The 18,325-nt window shown below is 33.6% G+C and overlaps 1 protein-coding gene across 2 annotated transcripts in view; it reads right to left on the reverse strand.

Moving 5' to 3' along the window:
• Positions 1-77: 77 nt before the first annotated feature.
• The window catches only part of LOC125057159 (lysophosphatidylcholine acyltransferase), a 52,762-nt gene continuing 34,514 nt past the window's right edge, over positions 78-18,325 (reverse strand). For both annotated transcript variants that reach the window (XM_047660658.1, XM_047660657.1), the window contains exons 4-11: positions 9,840-9,952; positions 7,871-8,025; positions 7,429-7,566; positions 6,830-6,955; positions 6,078-6,222; positions 4,254-4,355; positions 2,578-2,719; positions 78-1,661 (exon numbers count right to left, since the gene is read on the reverse strand). In XM_047660658.1, coding sequence (XP_047516614.1) covers positions 1,576-1,661; positions 2,578-2,719; positions 4,254-4,355; positions 6,078-6,222; positions 6,830-6,955; positions 7,429-7,566; positions 7,871-8,025; positions 9,840-9,952 — 1,007 coding nt within the window. In that variant the 3' untranslated portion in view covers positions 78-1,575. The remainder of the gene's footprint in view (positions 1,662-2,577; positions 2,720-4,253; positions 4,356-6,077; positions 6,223-6,829; positions 6,956-7,428; positions 7,567-7,870; positions 8,026-9,839; positions 9,953-18,325) is intronic.

The raw sequence follows: 18,325 nt of genomic DNA on the forward strand, positions 1-18,325 counted from the left end.
TTAATATTTTTTTCGACTTACACCACATAATAGTAGTAGTAGAGTCACTAGGTGGTCAAAAAACGTTTTACTATACTTGGGTATTGAAAAACGTTACGGAGAGTTACATGGGGGGGGGGTCAATAATCTCCAAAAATTGCGTTACGTAATACTTGAACACTCCCTTGTTTAAAATACGTAATGAATATTATTACTAATGTGACATTTGACAATCTGTCACTGTCTAAAACGCCCACAAGTACAATCATATAGGATATGAATTATCTACTACACTGAGCATTTAGTGAGCAAAAGACTTATCTTAATGTTCACCGTCACATATCTAGTTTGGATATTTTTATTTTTACCTGCTAATATGACTGATACACTTATGTCTCTTTCTATCAAATTGTATTTATGCTGTGTGAAAGGAGAGGGTCATATATTTTAATAAGGTTATATTCATTAATTTGCAGATTATTAATACCTATTAAGCTTATTATCAAGAATATTTACAATAGCATCTAAATTTACGATTATCACATAATTAATGGCTATGTAGGTGTCAATTCTTGTTTGTGTAAATGATTCAAACTCTAAAAAACTCTAAAAATGGAAGTAACCTAGACTTTTCCAAATATTTGAAAAGAATTTCGAAAATATATACTAAATTTGACAATTTTTTATATGCAACATTCATTTGTTTATTTTTATATGCATCAAGAATTTTATATATCTATTCTGTTTTTATAACTTTAATATTTCGAAACATTGCTATTTGAGAAACCATAATATGAGCCTCAAATCATTGTGTATTGTAAAATACACCTTAATACAATGTGATAAAGTCGTAATTCAATAAACTACTATAACAGTAAAGCCAATTTTAGCTAAGCTTATATAATTTCTACTTAGAAGCTACTACTTTATTCTATAAAAAAATCAGTGGCACTACAACTTTTTTAGGTCTGGGCCGTAGATTTCTGTTTCATGATCAAGTCCATTGGTGCACAGCCGGGAATCGAACCTACGACCTTAGGGATGAGAGTCGCACGCTGAAGCCACTAGACCAACCGCTTTTAACTAACACTATACCCGACTGAAGACTCGGTATATCGGTCTCCTTCACTAAGTATTAATTAAAAAGAGACAGCATGCTTTGCTGTGTATTTGAAAGAGTATTAAATAATGAGTATTTACAAGTTACGTTCACAATCCCCATAAGCAAGCGATGTATGAAAGGGATAGAACTTTAATCATATTAATATTCGATTATCATATTGAGTAAGCAAATTATATATTTATTATACAATCAAACAACTTACTTATAATATAAAAAATTGATATTATTCCATATGCCTTTAAAAGGGTGTAAAAATTGGATAAAATACAATACTCGCAACAATGGAATACTTCGCTATTATAAAATCACCAATACGATATAATATGCGATAGGCGAAAGAGAATTCCTACGTATTTGGTACATAGAAGTATCAAAGGAACAAAAATCGTCTACCCTTTCTCGCTCGCTTCGTCTCCGTGCCTTTAGTCCGGCATTTGGAGATCGCACACGGCGGGGATGTGAACCTGCAACTCTCATTGGACCTTCACCTTTTGAGACCCGTCTCTGGTGAACACGAAGCTCAGCTCCGGCTTCTTCATTCCGTAGGCCACGAATTCATCTGGAATTATATTAACACCAACTATAGTCGTATTTTTAATTAGACGAAGTCAACTGACGTTTACGGTGTTGTCAGTTTTTAATGAAATAAAAATAGTGTTGTGACAAAGTAAAAACCCCTGAATTAATGATCGGTGATGGCACTAGTCGCCGCGCCGCGCTTTGTAATAAGACGTCAAAAAACTGATTGTAGTGTAACCTAACTTATATCAGAGCACTTTTATACAATTTTGAAATAGAAATATTATTCTTTTATTGTTTCAAATGATTAACTATTCACACTCATTTTTCATTCATCTGATTGAACAAAAACTGAACGCATCACTATTACTTGAAATATGGCAACATTATTTTACAAAGCTACTGTCAGTTGGCTTCGTCTAATTAAAAATACGACTATATAAAAAAACTCGGCATACAACGACCAATATTTAAGCCCCGACTTGTTTAAGCTATCGCGTAATATGGTTAAAAGATTAAGAATATCTATAACGCTAAGTCACCTGCATCATGAGCACACCTCACCCATCTTCACACACATACTCACACTTTCACACCATCACACATCACAGCCGAATTAGGTATTACATATTAAAATGTTCCTTTCGAAATTTCTTAAATGTATTTGGCTATAACTTTAGTATAATTGTTTTTTATTATATACAACTTAAGTTAGCTGTAGGATTACGAAATAAATAAATAAAGATCTTAACTAAAACCATTTTTTTTTAATTTAACAATTTCCGTGACTTTCGTTTGACGTTAAGAAGAGTAAAACTCGGGCATCCCGGGTTCAAAATCCCAGAAAAGAATACTCAGTTGAAGGAGAGACCTTAAAAGTAGAGCATACGATAGATAGAGAGAGATAAGAGACTTTCAAAAGTTAAGAATATTCTTCTACTATCTCTTAAACTTACCATATGTGATATATTCCTTCTTCTCGACGTCAGCTCCTCTGAAGAGATTGTGAGCGTCCTCCGGTCCAAGATTGAGAGTTCGAGCCGCTAACTCTTCGAAGCTTGTGAGATCTAATCTCCCCATACCAGAGCCATCGAAAATCTTTAAAAATAAATCTTTCGTAAATGCACATTTTACGTGAGATTTAGAAACGATACTTACGAATGATAAGTGTCCCATACGTTTTTGAAGTAAAACTTCTTTAGGCGCGACTATATATTACTAGGGAGTAACTCACATTTTTTTTCTGACGGAAGTAACGCTTAAACGTAGTTTCCGCTATTTAAAATAATACGATAGCGCGTTTTATAAGTCCGTCAGCGCCATCTAGAGGTGCATTATTTGAACTGATTAAAGTCAGTTTCTTGGTTTAGGATAGCATTCATTCGTTTTATTTGATACTGATTCTTGTAATTATGTTATTATTAGTACATTTATATTTAAAATGAAAATCAATACTAGTAACATGTAACCAAATTAAAATTCCACTAAATTGGGTCTATTTTATATAAAAATAACCAAGTTGTACCTATAAGAGAATAGAAAAGTGAATAAAAAAAATTCAACAGTTAAAAAAAATGTTTTAAATTGCAAATTTGTTTGAAAATCTCTAAATATACTTATTGATTTATTACTTTTAAAATAAGAAAATTAATAATAAATTTTCTGACGATTGCGACATTCTATAATATTCAATAACAAGGTTATATTGACATGTGCTGATTTAACCTTGGTATTTGAATAATCTTTGTAAAGCACATGAATAATAAATATAATTAAATTATAATATGATATTTATTATTTAAGTTAATATTTAATCATTTCAGTGATATATGTCGTCAACGCCAAAGATGTTTTACTTCAATCGCGCGTAAAGGTTACACGCACACGCTTTTTTTTATTTACGAGAGTCTCTTTTCTTTATCTCCTAAAGTTTAAGACTTAAAGTGTTAAAAAACTTATGGAACCACAGTTCCTTAGAAGTAAAATGTTCAGATCTGTATACACACGTACACGTGGGATACTACATAATAGGTAAATAAATGTGCCCACTGTCCAAACAATTCAATATTTACAATGTGAACTCTTTATACCGAATTTCAAGTTTCAAGATTTTACGTTATGAGGAGGGAAGATAAACAATTTAATAAATTAATATAACACACTACGGTGACGGTGTTGCGTTTAATAACTGAGGCAAGAATGCAATTAACAATAACAAAGGCGAGACGGCTGTTTATGACCTCAGGTGTCTTTCTTAGAAATTTCGGCATCTCAATAGGTTAGTTTTGTAAGCTCATTATAAAAAACAATTACAATTAAGTATGTTGTTGATGTCTAAATATGAAAATAATTCTACGTAATATAGAAGGGCTATTGCGTTATAAAGAATGAATTAATGTATGGATTTTGAGATAAACCAAACAAATTTCACTCATTCTTACGGTATATAGAGATTTTCATTATAAGGAATGATGTTACCTACTACGTGGTATTTTTTATTGAATAGTGAATAGTCATATAAATAGACTGTGCTTCACAGATTATTAGACGTATTGTGATTACAAAATAATATTTGAAACCTACGCATATGTATTGTACATACCCCATACCCCAGCATCGGGATTTCACATACCTTAAATCCATAGGCAATTAGCAGAGAAAGTGGTTCGTGCTGATACAAGATGAAAAGCGTCGCAAGAAGATAGTCAGGGAAGTACATCATGTTTATGGGTTGCTGCAAAGTTAATTAAAACAATTTATTTATTACATTCTAGTAGCCTTTTTAGAGTCATCTATATATATATAAGAAAAATACGATTACGATTGGGTACCTCTCTGTCATCTTTTAAAACTCTTCTGTATAATCATTTCTTAACCTTATCCTATCCTGATCAATCGTGACTTGTATAAATCTTATGTTTCCTTTTACATCACTATTTGCTGTCCATGTATTTGTAAGATTAGCTTTTAAGTTTTTGGTCTGTTATTAATATTTTTTTTTGTATTACTTTAGGTTAAGATACTATGTATATATATTTTTTTTATATAACATTTGGTTCTGCACTTCTCGCACGCATCATGTTTCTTTTTTTTAAGTTTTTCTCTTTAACTAGGGTTGCCTGGAAGAGATCGCTTATTAGCGATAAGGCCGCCCGTTGCAACCCTTATATTTTTTTTGTATTGTGTTTCATTCTTTGTTTTTTGCAACGAAGTGTAAATAAATAAATAAAATAAATAAAAATGGTGTTCGTTTGAGGCTCCTTCACGCCTAAACCACTGATCGTATCGACATGAAACTACTGCCTTTTCATGCGAATTTTTCCTACATGGTTTATGGCTATTTATTTTTTAAATTCCAACGGTCCTTCATTTTAATATTGATGTTTTACTTTTATGAAAATTTATACATACGGACTTCACCGCGGAAATATTCGTGGAGGCTTCCTAGAACCTCCAAACGTCAACATCTGTTAACGAGTGTCGATTTTCGAAAATTTTCTTAGCGGGAAGTTAAAAAGAAGAATAATAAAAATATGAAAAAAAAATAATGAAACAAAATTTTATTTATTTCCTATTTTAATTCGCCCAGCGAAGCGGGCGGGAAACGGCTAGTTACTCATAATAGAATAGATCTTACCTACTAAGCATATCTTTCTCACACTTTAAAATCGATTTTCGTTTAGTTTTTGTAATTTAAATTGTTTTGTTTAGTATTATCTCTTCGTGTATGTCATGTTTGCCTATTGGTGCTTGTCACGTTAAAAATTGTATATTGTGGTTATTTTATCAGTGTGGCGAGAGTTGGCAAGCTTTTATCAATTAAAAAAAAATATTTTGTGTTTTATATTTTTATGTGATGGGGCAAACGAGCCGGACCAGCCGGTAATTGGTTGTGAAACTTATCATAGACATGTTTTAAGCGGGCTTTGAACGCGGCGACCGAATCAAGAAATTCCGTAACGAAAAAAACCTAACACACGATGACGTAATATAGGTGCAGCCGGTACGCGTTAGAGTGAGACAGACTATATAGGCGTTTTAGTCTGGTAAAATGGTAGATTGAAATAATATCAAAGAAAAAACTTGAATTAATATCCAAAAAAACAAATTAATAAAAAATAAATAAATAATTATAATTGCTTAAGTTGATAAAAAATGCTATGCAATAGCTTTACCGTGGCAGTCCCCGAGTGCCACACGTTTTTTTCATGATTTTTTGTGGATGCATAAATTTGTATAAGCGACCATTTTACTAGCTATAATATATTATTATTCATAAAAACTAAATCAGTCTAATGCAGTAAAATAATCTTTCGTCCCTTTTTGTCAAATTGTTATCACGCAGTGATGAAAGAGATGGATGATTTATTTTAATAAAAACTGTGAAATTAAACTGACTTACTTTTAATGAACAGAGTTAAAGAGCATCTGTTACGATGTGAATAAATAAAATGACCTGCACAAATATCTTGTAAAGCCGAGAGCAAGGCACGGTGATGAGCACATCCATCTTCAAGGCGAACTGCTCCAGGGTCAGCCAGCGAGGAGAGCCCTGCAGACCTGTTTCTATGAGGTCCACTTCGTAGTTTGTGACGTCCAGCCTGCAATTATACAATTTACTAAAACTCAAAAGTGTCCTTTCAAACTAGTCAAAGTCAAAAATCATTTATTCATATAGGTAACACAATCTACACTTATGAACGTCAAAAAGAAATACATATACATTAAATGCTTCTAATTTTACATTTAATGCCATTCTTTTTGTAAAACGTTACGATGCGGGGCGGGGATTGAATTACGCGTTATTTTTAATATTATTTTCGACTTTCCAGTACTTAACACCACATAATGGTACCTTTTAGTTATAAAGAGTCACTGGGTGGTCACGAAACGTTTTACTATTGGGTACAGAAAAACGTTACGGCGCGTTACATGGGGGGGGTCGATAATCTCCAAAAATTGCGTGACGTAATACTTGAACGCTCCCTAATGTGTAAAACTGTCATTCATCTTTCGCAATGGTAAGCAATTAAACATTTCTGTATTTGCAAAAAAAAGTTGTATTAATGTTATTACCTTACCTTAGTGAAATCTTAAGTTTAACTAAAGTTAACACGATATTGTTAGGCGGAACGAAGTTCGCCGGGTCCGCTAGTCATTTCTATATTTCGATGTATTTTAACTGTTATACTGTGTGAATTTACTTACTTAAGCTGGGCTCTCAATTCGGCGACTTCCCGAATAGAAGCGCCCCCGGGAATGCCCAGTTGTTTGGCTTTTGCTATCAGTCGGCAGTCGTCATACGTATAGTCCAGTACTGGTACTCCGAGAGCTCTGAAATAACCGTTGATTCAAATGTTATAAATGTTAAATTAATGAATACGTACGAAGTTTAAATTATTTTCAGTTCAAATTGTAAATCCAATTAAGTTGATATATAATTAAAGTCCATTTAGGACATGATTTCTCTATCTTAGACATAGACGTAACATTTATTACTAAAAAACACACACACGCATAAACACACAAATAAATAAAAATAAATAAAATATGTTTAAATTGATGAAAATTTGATTTTAGTTGAAGATTCTTCAGCGTGATATTTTTAAAAGCATGTTCAGTGAAATGAAAGAAAGAAATGATTTTCAAGTTTTATCTACACAGCATTAGTATGTGTTACTAGTAAGTATTATATTTGGTTTTTGACTGTAAAGAACAAGATAAATAAACTCAACCAACAGATCTTATAACGGTTTAAATGTAAATTATTTTGTCGACAATTCGTATTGAACTTGGCTATCACTTACTTGGCCATGACATCTCTAACGTTCCTGGCGAAGAGTTTAGGGTTCCTCTTCTCTTCTTCGTTAGGATAGTAGACAGGGAGAAACTCTATCTCACACGAGCTGTGTACTTGTGTCAATGTCAGCCAGAGGAGTTTTAATCTGAAATTGTTGAAATGTTTATAAAAATTCAATTGTCTCCGATGTCTGTTGATGAAAGAGATATATGCTTGATCTCTCTAACATATAAATTTCTTTCGACTGACTTGACTATAGCGGCTAATGTCCAAAAGTATTTCCGTCTCATTTTTTTACCTGTGTTCATAAGAGATATCGTAAAATTACTATTAGAATGTACCCGAAGACATGGGGCCCATAGTTATCTTCCTCTGAAAAAAAGCATGGCGTCCAATAGAAAAAATGCCTTAGAAAAATCAATCCGGTTATTTTTATTGAACAAACTTACGCGCCAGGTCCCTCCCATGTCCAAGTAACCGTATCTTTAGCGTTAGGGTATCGAATAGTGACGGGTTGAACAGGAACACCTGGGTAGAAACCTCCTGGCTTGAAGGTTATCAGGCATGACCGGTTCGTGCATGTTCCTTCGGGGAAGATTAGCACCTGGAAATGTATTCAGTACTTTTGTTAATTAAACGCCTGTAAGAATAATATGGATTTATTCTACTTAATCGTGGTTTTGGCACGTTTTTTGAATATGGCACGCCACGTCGGTGTTTTATAAGTATCGATAAGGTTTATCACGCACAACGTCTGAACTGAAAGGTTTTTACTTAGCTAAAAAAATAAATTATCAATGAACAAATGCAAAGATATCAAGTGTATTAACTTCTGGTATTAATAATAAGATCGTTGAAAATATCTTTCGTTCGATCTGGAACATCGCTTATGTCTCCCGTTACACACATGTAAATGTTTCTTAATTTTGTAAGTAAAATTAAATAGATATCAAATAAAGAATTATATCGCTATGTTTCTTTATTTCGAGTATTTCAAATAAACATGATAATGATATATGTATCGCCAAATTCCCTCTTTTAAATCATAGATTCATTCAAATAAAATGTACGGTTTTCCTTAAGCGGGCCATAGACGGACCGCATGTTGCAGTCAAGACCGACTGCAACATGCGGTCGCCGCACGGCGATCTGCAGTTTCCATACTAAATTCATATTCGCAATACACGGACCGCTCGAGCAGTTCCTGAGCAAACCGCATGTTGAAGTCGGTCTTGACTGCAACATGCGGTCCGTTTATGGCCCGCTTTAGAAGCGCACTATATGTGAATTCATTAAACCAGGGCTTGTAAAACTGAGTTACGTAAGCTCACAATCAAAAAGATCAGATAAAAATAACCGCAGTACGTAATTAAGTACTGCCCTTGTTTTAGGTAAAGAAGATAAAGCTAATTTTAAATAACTACACCCTAGTAAGTAGTTATTAAAATAATATGGTATATTATGATATGGATTTTTGTGTTATTAAAAGCCTTTTCATAAGCTTCGTGAAAGCGTCCGTGTTTATTTTTCATTCCCGAATTCGTTTGAACAGTCTTTGTTCATTCTGCTACATAGGTATATCATGGATCAATACTAAAATGTTGTATTGAAGTAGGTAACAAAAGTGCGATATCCAAAATCAAAACAAATTTTACATAAATGTAAGTTTCTACAATTATGAAGGGAAATATTAAATAAACGACTCTCCCCCTTTGTTTAAAAAAACTAAATCATTCTAATTACGTAAGTGAAGTACACTTTCGTCTTTTTGTATGAAAAATTGTTTTTACGCCGTGATTATAAAAGACACTATTATTAGGTAAGGCAAATTAATTTACACAGTTATTTCAATTACACTGTTTTTTTTTTTTTTGAAAAAAGGAATTCACATTTTTTTTTATTTGTTAATTTTTTTTTAAATCTAGTTACTGCAGTGTGGGCCTAGTGGCTTCAGCGTGCGACTCCCACCTGAGGTCGTAAGTTCGATCCCCGGGTTCGTCCCGAGCTTACAAGAAACTTTTAAAATATTGGTCTTCAATGGATAATTGGCAAAATAAGATCACTTATTACACATATTATATGCAAATTCCGTCTGAGCAACCAATTCAGGAGTTCAGGCACCTCTCATTCGAATTCTTCAAATAACAGAATAAACACTACTTAACCAGAGCTCGACATATCCGGTAGCGGGCAGATTTAAAAAAAAAAACATCGTTAAGTACCTATCTGATACCTAATCCGCTGTTTCTCTAGTGTTTTTATGCTTAAAGCAAAAATTACTAGTAAAACCTAAAACCGGAAGTGTATTATATTTTTATTATTTAAACTTTTTGTAACATTTATGTTTACCATAACTGTTATATATAATGTGGTGAAATTTATGTATAAATAAATACGCATATCCTTTCGTAAAATTACCTGGGGCCAATCCTCCTTAGATGTCGCTCTTTCAATGATTTCCTTGATCGTGTTCTGTCGAGAGTTGGGATCGTCACGCCACACATATACCGGCTGGGTGTAGTTTATTAATTCTGAAATTAGACATTTGATTTTATGTAAATAAGTTAAGCGTAATTGATAGCAAAAGCGTTTTAAAATATTAACATGCATAATTACTACTTCGTTATTTAAAAAAGCAAATACCAAGCTACTACATTAGGATAAAACTAGATTAAAAAGTGAAAGACTTAAAATAAAACTCGTAAAATGAGTAAAGTTACGATGGGATTCGAATCGAAAGACGAAACTATTGTGCGCACCGTTCGACTGTGATTGGTCTACAGCTTTGACATCGTTTGACAAATTACAATCAATCGCAACGCCTCCAGTGTTACGATACGTTCACAAAGCGTGACAAAATATTCAGTTACTTTATAAAGTTGTAAGGTACAAATTTTTAGATTTAAAGGAAAAAATGTTCTTAAATTCATAAACTTAACTAGCAGCGAAGTTTTTAATTACAAGTTCAATAGGCTAAAGCAATTACACAGATGATAATTACTTACATTTAATCTACAGTATTTTATGGGTGAAAGTTGTAACTGCATTTTTAAGCCTGGCTTAGTTGCAATATTAGTCTGTTAATCTTGAAATGCTTTAATGCTATGTAAAAAACTGATCGGTAAATAACGAAAGCATAATTCATAGGCAAAGTTCGTACAACTGTATACACAATAAATAGTGTGAAAACTTTTCTCTTCGGTTCAGAAACCCAAACCTTTGTTAAACTAATGAGTTTCCTGTTAATCCGTACCTTCCCAAATGTTACTGGTGTTATTACGTACAGTGGTGAAATTACGGCGACGTTTTAAGCAAAACTGATCATGTTTTTAAAATTAAGGTTTTACATCTAACACTTCGTAAATAATAGAATCTCTATTAAATTAATATAACATACTTAAACAAAAAGCAATACGTTATATTATACAATTATTCTTAATTTTTTTATTTACAACACTTTACACACAAATCTACCAAGACCTCTTAATTAATACACTACAAATTAATACACCGTTAATTTTTACTTCTATTATTATTATTACATTATTTAACTGTTGTGGTCTCTGTAAGAATGACCAGCGCCGTGGAATATGTCTGCTCCACAGCATAATGCTGAGCCAGGGCCAGATTCTACCACAGCACACACACATTACACACATATTTTATGTGTGTAATGTGTGTGTGCTGTGTACCTTATTCCTTTTTTTCTTTCCATATGTGAGTAATAAATTTTATGTCTATCTGTCTGTCTGTTATATTAGGCATTAATCTCATTTACGATTAATTGACGTATCGTACATCAACCGGAAATGTAACCTACCTCGTGACATATGATTGACAATAAGATCGTTAATCTATTAACAGTAGAATTTCTAGCTGTATTTTTCTTAAGTTATTAGATGCATGATAAAATATACATTTCTTCATTAAACCGGTATATAAACAAATATTTTACAATTAAAATCTTTTATTTCATACTAAATGATTATTTAAATTTTAAGTAATAGATTTTTCTTTGTAAAATTTAAAAAATAACCCGACTTTTGTTTATTTGAGAGCATTGTACATTGTCACATGTTGATTATTGATCGACTACAAGTATTGCTATGGGCTTGAGCGTGTGATTTCCTGTGGTTTCAGGTTCGAACCCTGGCTGTGCAACAATGGATTGTCCATTTCTATATGCACATTTATCACTCGCTTGCGGTGAATACGGTGAAGGCAAGCGTCATGAGAGACAGGCTGGCAAATCACCTGCTTGCCTATTAAAAAAAAACACGAAACAGATACCGAACTCTGAAGCCAAGGGCTGTAGCGCCCATGTGTTTTTAGTATAGTATTTTTAATATTCTAAATTCTAAAACTGTTGAGACCGTCCTTTTACATCTACTTGTCTATTATTATAACCAATTGTCTGAATTACCCATTTGTATGAAGTAGTTTTTATTTATCACGTTATGATTTTTTACACTGATTTCAATAACAGTAATTTTGTATTTTAAATTCGTTTCGCTATGTAGAGAACTTTTTGCTTTTTACAGTAATTTACAGACAAAATCAACTTTAAATTTGCTTTTTTTGTAATATAACAGTGGTATAAACTATTTCGTGTTACTTGGAAATATTTTTAGTAAATATGAAATCCTTTTAATCCGATTTTCATTTCGGAGTTCTAGACACGTGTTAGGTCGTAGAGCAAGCGGAGTGAGTTAGTTAGTTTAGGCTCTAGTTAGTATTTGTGTATGATTACCAATAAATGAAAAGAACCTTTGTGTCACTCTATTGCTTCCAGCTAAAAGTATTCGTAGTATAAAGGAAATAAACAGACAAATAAAAAGAGTTAGTGCCTTAATAGGGACTGTAAGAAGTGTTCCATTATTCTCAATTTCAATTTAAATTGATTTGACTTTGACCCTCAATTTTTATTCACTTGCGTGAAAGAAAATTCGGGTTAAAATATTACCATACATTACATACTACTCATGTTACAATACTTATTAGAAATACAGTAGAAAACGAACAAAAGTTACTTCGAATGTAGAAAATCCATTCATTCTGATGTTACGTAATTTTATCTCACTTGTAACCTTCTCTCGAAGCCCTATTGTCACGCGAGAAGCCATTAAACTCTTTATGGGATTAGGTTTTAATATAAAACAATTGCAACGATCAGGTATGACGTACACTTGGCATTGACGACCAGTGGTTGAATTTTTAACTTTCTTTGTCTTTCATGTCTATTAGGTGGATTAGAAATTTTAAATATTAATATCTAAAACGGCCGGATGACTAGTTTCAACACGGATTAGCGAGATTTGATCATCATCAAAATGATGATGGTACCCTAATGTATGGAACCCGAAGATACCAACTATAGACAGAGGTAATCATCATCATCATCAGCCCCCTTTTTGGTATATTTCTGGTCATAGGCCTCCGCCATTTTCCTCCAGTACGCACTGGCATCACTGCATACACTGGGGGGCAACCTCCTTGACGATATCAGGCCACCTAGTCGGTGGGCGACCGCAAGGTCTTTTGTTCTGCCGAGTTTTCCATTCAAGGAGCCTGCGCCTACACAGCCATTACCACTCACAGAAGTATATATTGCAACACAATTCAATATTCAACAGTATTGTTACGTTATTTTTGTCAGAAACATAAAGCGATACATGTCGTAAATCAAGATTGCAGAGATTCATGCCGTACCATATCCAGACAGAGAACATTACTCACTATCTTATTTCTATCGATTTGTGGAAGCAATGAATCCCCTTGGCCCTATAGTGAACCAATTGAATCATGCAGGTTATGATTCGCGTTAATGGATACTTCTTGATATTCTTCTTGATATTGCTTGACGCCTAAAGAGAACGAAACCTTTTGAGTTAATAAACCTAGTGTAGTGATTATAATTGCAAGTGCGTTATCTCGGACACACGAACATGGTATAAAAACATTATAGAACACTAAGACTATTAATGAACATTACCTTAGTTTAAACTATTCATTAGTATTGTAGAAAATTAAGTCAACATAATATTACCTATTAGCCATAATTATTGTATAGGCTAGATTGTAATTCATGTAAAGTCGCACTCTTTTTTTGTGAACTTTATTATAAGAAAAAAATAGTATTTATCTACTTAACCCATTACTTATAAACGCATTTCAGCTTTTAGAAAGCCCAAATTAAGAGGAAAAAACCAGTTAAAGAATGACGTATATTATAAATTCAATACATAATGTTTTACATGTTAATGATATAAATAAGTTCATCTATTCTTCCTTTTTTTCCAAAGACTCTCTCTACTAACGACAGCGACGATGCACACAAACTTTAACTGTCAAAACTTACGCCGCAATTACCGAAGCCAATTTTCAATACATAAGCTATACATTCAACTGCGTGAAAGCTTTCGGAAAGCTCGTTAAAATGTTGCCTAGAAATCATTCAACTGCAGGCTGCATTCAACAGGCGATCGATAGAGCAAGAAGAGTGCAGATTTATGCTGTACTACTCGGAATCGTTTAAAGGTCATATCGGAATATGTGAACATAATATACTTCGTTTCGTTGTTATATATATTTCTTGTGTTATACTAGTGATTGATACTCTTATTGCGTGACATTCAAATGAAATAAAAATATTTAGATGTTTTAATACGAAATTTATAGATATAGGACTCATTATTTTTTTTAGATATTACTTGAAAAAAGTCTAAACTATATAAATAAAAATTCGAAGATGGCTGGACTTATTTGAATAATTTGTTTTTAAATTTATTCATTGAACTCTGAGGAAGATTTTTATGCAGAGAAAAATATCACGGAACTAAAAACCAGTTTTATTTTCTGTAATTGTGAACGCGAACAGTCTGTAGCATAGCAAAATGTTCCATATATTGGTATGTAGCTACTAAAGGGCAAGTATTACGTAAGCAGTTTTACTGCAATTTATCCCCCTTGCAAACGTTAGCAACACTTTCACATATAATAGTACACAAACGTATTAATTTTTTAAAGGAATCCTCGAAAATGCATTTCGTTTTCAAGCATAGACAATGTGTGGGTAATATGTGTAAAAAAGTAAATAACTACTGTTGACGTAATCACCAAATAAGAAAATCAAATAGTGCCCCTATAGTGCTTACTTGAAGGTAGGCGAAATAAAAATCATATTAAGGCGAAACGCAGTTTGCGGGTAGCACACTAACACGGCCACCTTTAACTCTAAAAGAAACACTGAGACAATTTTAAAACGAACATCAACGATTAATTTGAATCAAATTAGTCAATCTAATAGGCAAGTAGATCAGCCTGTGCCTGACACATGTCGTCGACTTTTTGTGTAAAAGGCAAGCCGGTTTGCTCACGGTGTTTTTCATCATCGTTCGAGCGAATTAAATGCACACATAGAAAGCCCATTGGTGCCAGGGATCGAACCTACGAACTCAGGGATGAGAGTCGCACGCTAAAGCAAGGTAGTAATTTGAATCAAAACACCGTTTAATTCTAAAAATTCTACATCGAAGTTTCTAAAGTTGATTGTGTTGCATCATACAAATCGTTAATAAACCAGTCAAATGCGTTTTCGATATATTTCTAGACATGTTTCGTCTATCCACTTTACATAATGGCTTTTTCGAGAATGCCATAAAATATGATGAACCTACTTTACATAATAATATTTGAAATATTAGTTACATTAAATATGGTTGGAAGCTTTGTCTTTCAAGACAAGAGCTTTTTACTATTATTATTATTACATTATTTTTCTTTTGTTGCATCTGAGGCGCAAACTAACTGTTGTGGTCTCAAGCAGAATGACCAGTGCGCTGTGGAACACGTCTGCTCCACAGCATAATGCTGAGCCAGGGCCAGTTACCACCACAAAACACACATGACACACTTAAAATGTACTTTATTCATTTTTTTTCTTTCTATATTTTTTAGTTATTTTTCTTTTTTGATTATTATTATTGTTATGTCTGTCTATCACCATGTATCACTGAAATTGACTATGGAATGACTATAAAATTGCCCAGGTATTATGAAAAAAACAGCAATTAAATTGTTTTTTTAAAATTGTATTTTAAGATGTTGTAATTACTATGATTAATCCTTAACGTGTTTAGTTTAATATATACCAATGGCGCTACAACCTTTTAGGTCTCGGCATCAGATATCTTTATCTATTCCGTGCTCATTTCAAGGCAACCTTCTGTACCTGACACACACCGTCGACAATCGTTTCTGGGTGTAAGAGATGCCGGTTATCTCACGATGTTTTCCTTCACCGTACGAGCGATTGTTAAATGCGCACGAAAACAGAAAGCCAGAAAGTCCATTAGCGCACAGACGGTTATCGAACCTACGACCACAGGAATGAGAGTCGCACGTTGATACCACCTACTAGGCCAACACTGCTTAGTTTAGTTATAGTTACACAATTCTTTCCCTTTTTTAATTGTCTTTTTTCCTTATTAGGGTTGTCTGTCTTAGCAAGGCCCTTCTAATCATTCACGTTACCTGACTTGTACTTAACGCAACGAAGTTATTGGAAATGTACAATATATCAATCGGGTATTCCAATGAAATATACATGGCAATGAAATCTCGTGGCAGCAGTAGAAATCAATAACGCAGTTGCCATGACAACGTGCTTATGGATATCAGAAATATAGTCAACTTGTAAACTTCATATATAGTCGTCACATCTGCAATGAGAAGTCGGCGGAGTCGAATATATATCAACTTTGGATACATATAGATTTTAAGACTCTTTAAGATGTCGTCTTATTTTTGTCTCCTATCTTTAAGGTCCTGTCTTTACTTTGTCTCCTGTCTTTAAGATGTCCTGTCTATTTTTTATCTTCTATTTTTTTTGCCTTATGTCTTTAAGGTGTCCTGCCTTTTTTGTCTTCTGCCTTTTCTTAATCTCCTGTCTTTTTTTTGCCACCTGTCTTTAAGGTGTCCTGTCTTTTCTTAATCTCCTGTCTTTTTTTTGCCACCTGTCTTTAAGGTGTCCTGTCTTTTCTTTATCTCCTGTCTTTTTTTTGCCACCTGTCTTTAAGGTGTCCTGTCTTTTCTTTATCTCCTGTCTTTTTTTTGCCACCTGTCTTTAAGGTGTCCTGTATTTTCTTTATCTCCTGTCTTTTTTTTGCCACCTGTCTTTAAGGTGTCCTGTCTTTTCTTTATCTCCTGTCTTTTTTTTGCCACCTGTCTTTAAGGTGTCCTGTATTTTCTTTATCTCCTTTTTTTTTTTTTGCCACCTGTCTTTAAGGTGTCCTGTATTTTCTTTATCTCCTGTCTTTTTTTGCCACCTGTCTTTAAGGTGTCCTGTATTTTCTTTATCTCCTTTTTTTTTTTTTTGCCACCTGTCTTTAAGGTGTCCTGTATTTTCTTTATCTCCTTTTTTTTTTTTTGCCACCTGTCTTTAAGGTGTCCTGTATTTTCTTTATCTCCTGTCTTTTTTTGCCACCTGTCTTTAAGGTGTCCTGTATTTTCTTTATCTCCTTTTTTTTTTTTTTGCCACCTGTCTTTAAGGTGTCCTGTATTTTCTTTATCTCCTGTCTTTTTTTGCCACCTGTCTTTAAGGTGTCCTGTATTTTCTTTATCTCCTGTCTTTTTTTGCCACCTGTCTTTAAGGTGTCCTGTATTTTCTTTATCTCCTTTTTTTTTTTTTGCCACCTGTCTTTAAGGTGTCCTGTATTTTCTTTATCTCCTGTCTTTTTTTGCCACCTGTCTTTAAGGTGTCCTGTATTTTCTTTATCTCCTGTCTTTTTTTGCCACCTGTCTTTAAGGTGTCCTGTATTTTCTTTGTCTTATATCTTTAAGATGTCCCGTCTTTATTTTTGTCTCCTGTCTTTAGGATACTTATCACTATATTCAAGAAATCACCAGCCGCCATGGCAACGTGATGCCGGCCTTTTGCCTATAATTTGTCTTAAAAATACGACTAAAAAGTTGATTTAAACAGAACAGTCGTAATAAACGACTTTTCCTTTTGTCTTTGATATTCGCCAAATAGTACAATACAAAGAGTATTGCATACTTATTGTTTCCATGAGAAAAGAGGTTATATAACTACCTGAATATCGACATCATATTACGCTATTTGATTAATTTTATCTAAGTGTCCCCCTTTTTGTGTTAAAAGCATTCTTTGAAGAGTCGTTCTTGGCTACAGCTCTCGTGTTATACTATTATCATCTCAAATACTAGGTTGTGATCCGCAAAGATAGTCCCATAAATTTCTTATGGTAAATAAATATTTCCTTTGGTTAACTAGCGAACTTTGGGTCGGCTCTCAATAAACGTGTTACCAAGGAGATATGATCGGCAAAGCATCCTTTGACTATGGGTGTCTATGGGCTACGGTAGTTGCCATTCATGGCCGACCTGCAGGCTCTTTTGACTCCGATGTCATATAAAAATTTAAGTGCTCCATCTCTAGTAATTTTCTGTTATACGCTTTGTAGTGTAGTGTAGTGTGGACTCAGTTTCCGCACTTAGACGTCCATTAGGTCCCTTGTGCGTTAGGTCCTGGATAATTAAGGCAGCCTTCAGAAGGTCAGAATTTACTTTGTAGTCTTCACGGAGCGATCTCACTCTTCCGAGGATTTCTGTTGGGTAGCCAAGGTCACGCATTCTAGGACTGATTCCTCTGCGCCGAAACAGCATCTGCTCAAGGGACTGTTTGTCGGGCCAAGGACAAAGAGATGTTTATTAAGGAGACAGTGGCCCGTAAATGTACCTATCATTTTAAGATTAATTCTGTTCAGGATAAGAAGTCGCTTTTGAACACTGTCAAGTACATATTTAAGTATCACAATTCTATTTTTTTTTAAATTATACACAGTACAACGTGTCTTGTATTTTAAAAATTTGGTGTAACTATA

This window comes from Pieris napi, chromosome 16, assembly GCF_905475465.1.
Source record: "Pieris napi chromosome 16, ilPieNapi1.2, whole genome shotgun sequence".
Classification (NCBI taxonomy): Eukaryota; Metazoa; Arthropoda; class Insecta; order Lepidoptera; family Pieridae; genus Pieris; species Pieris napi.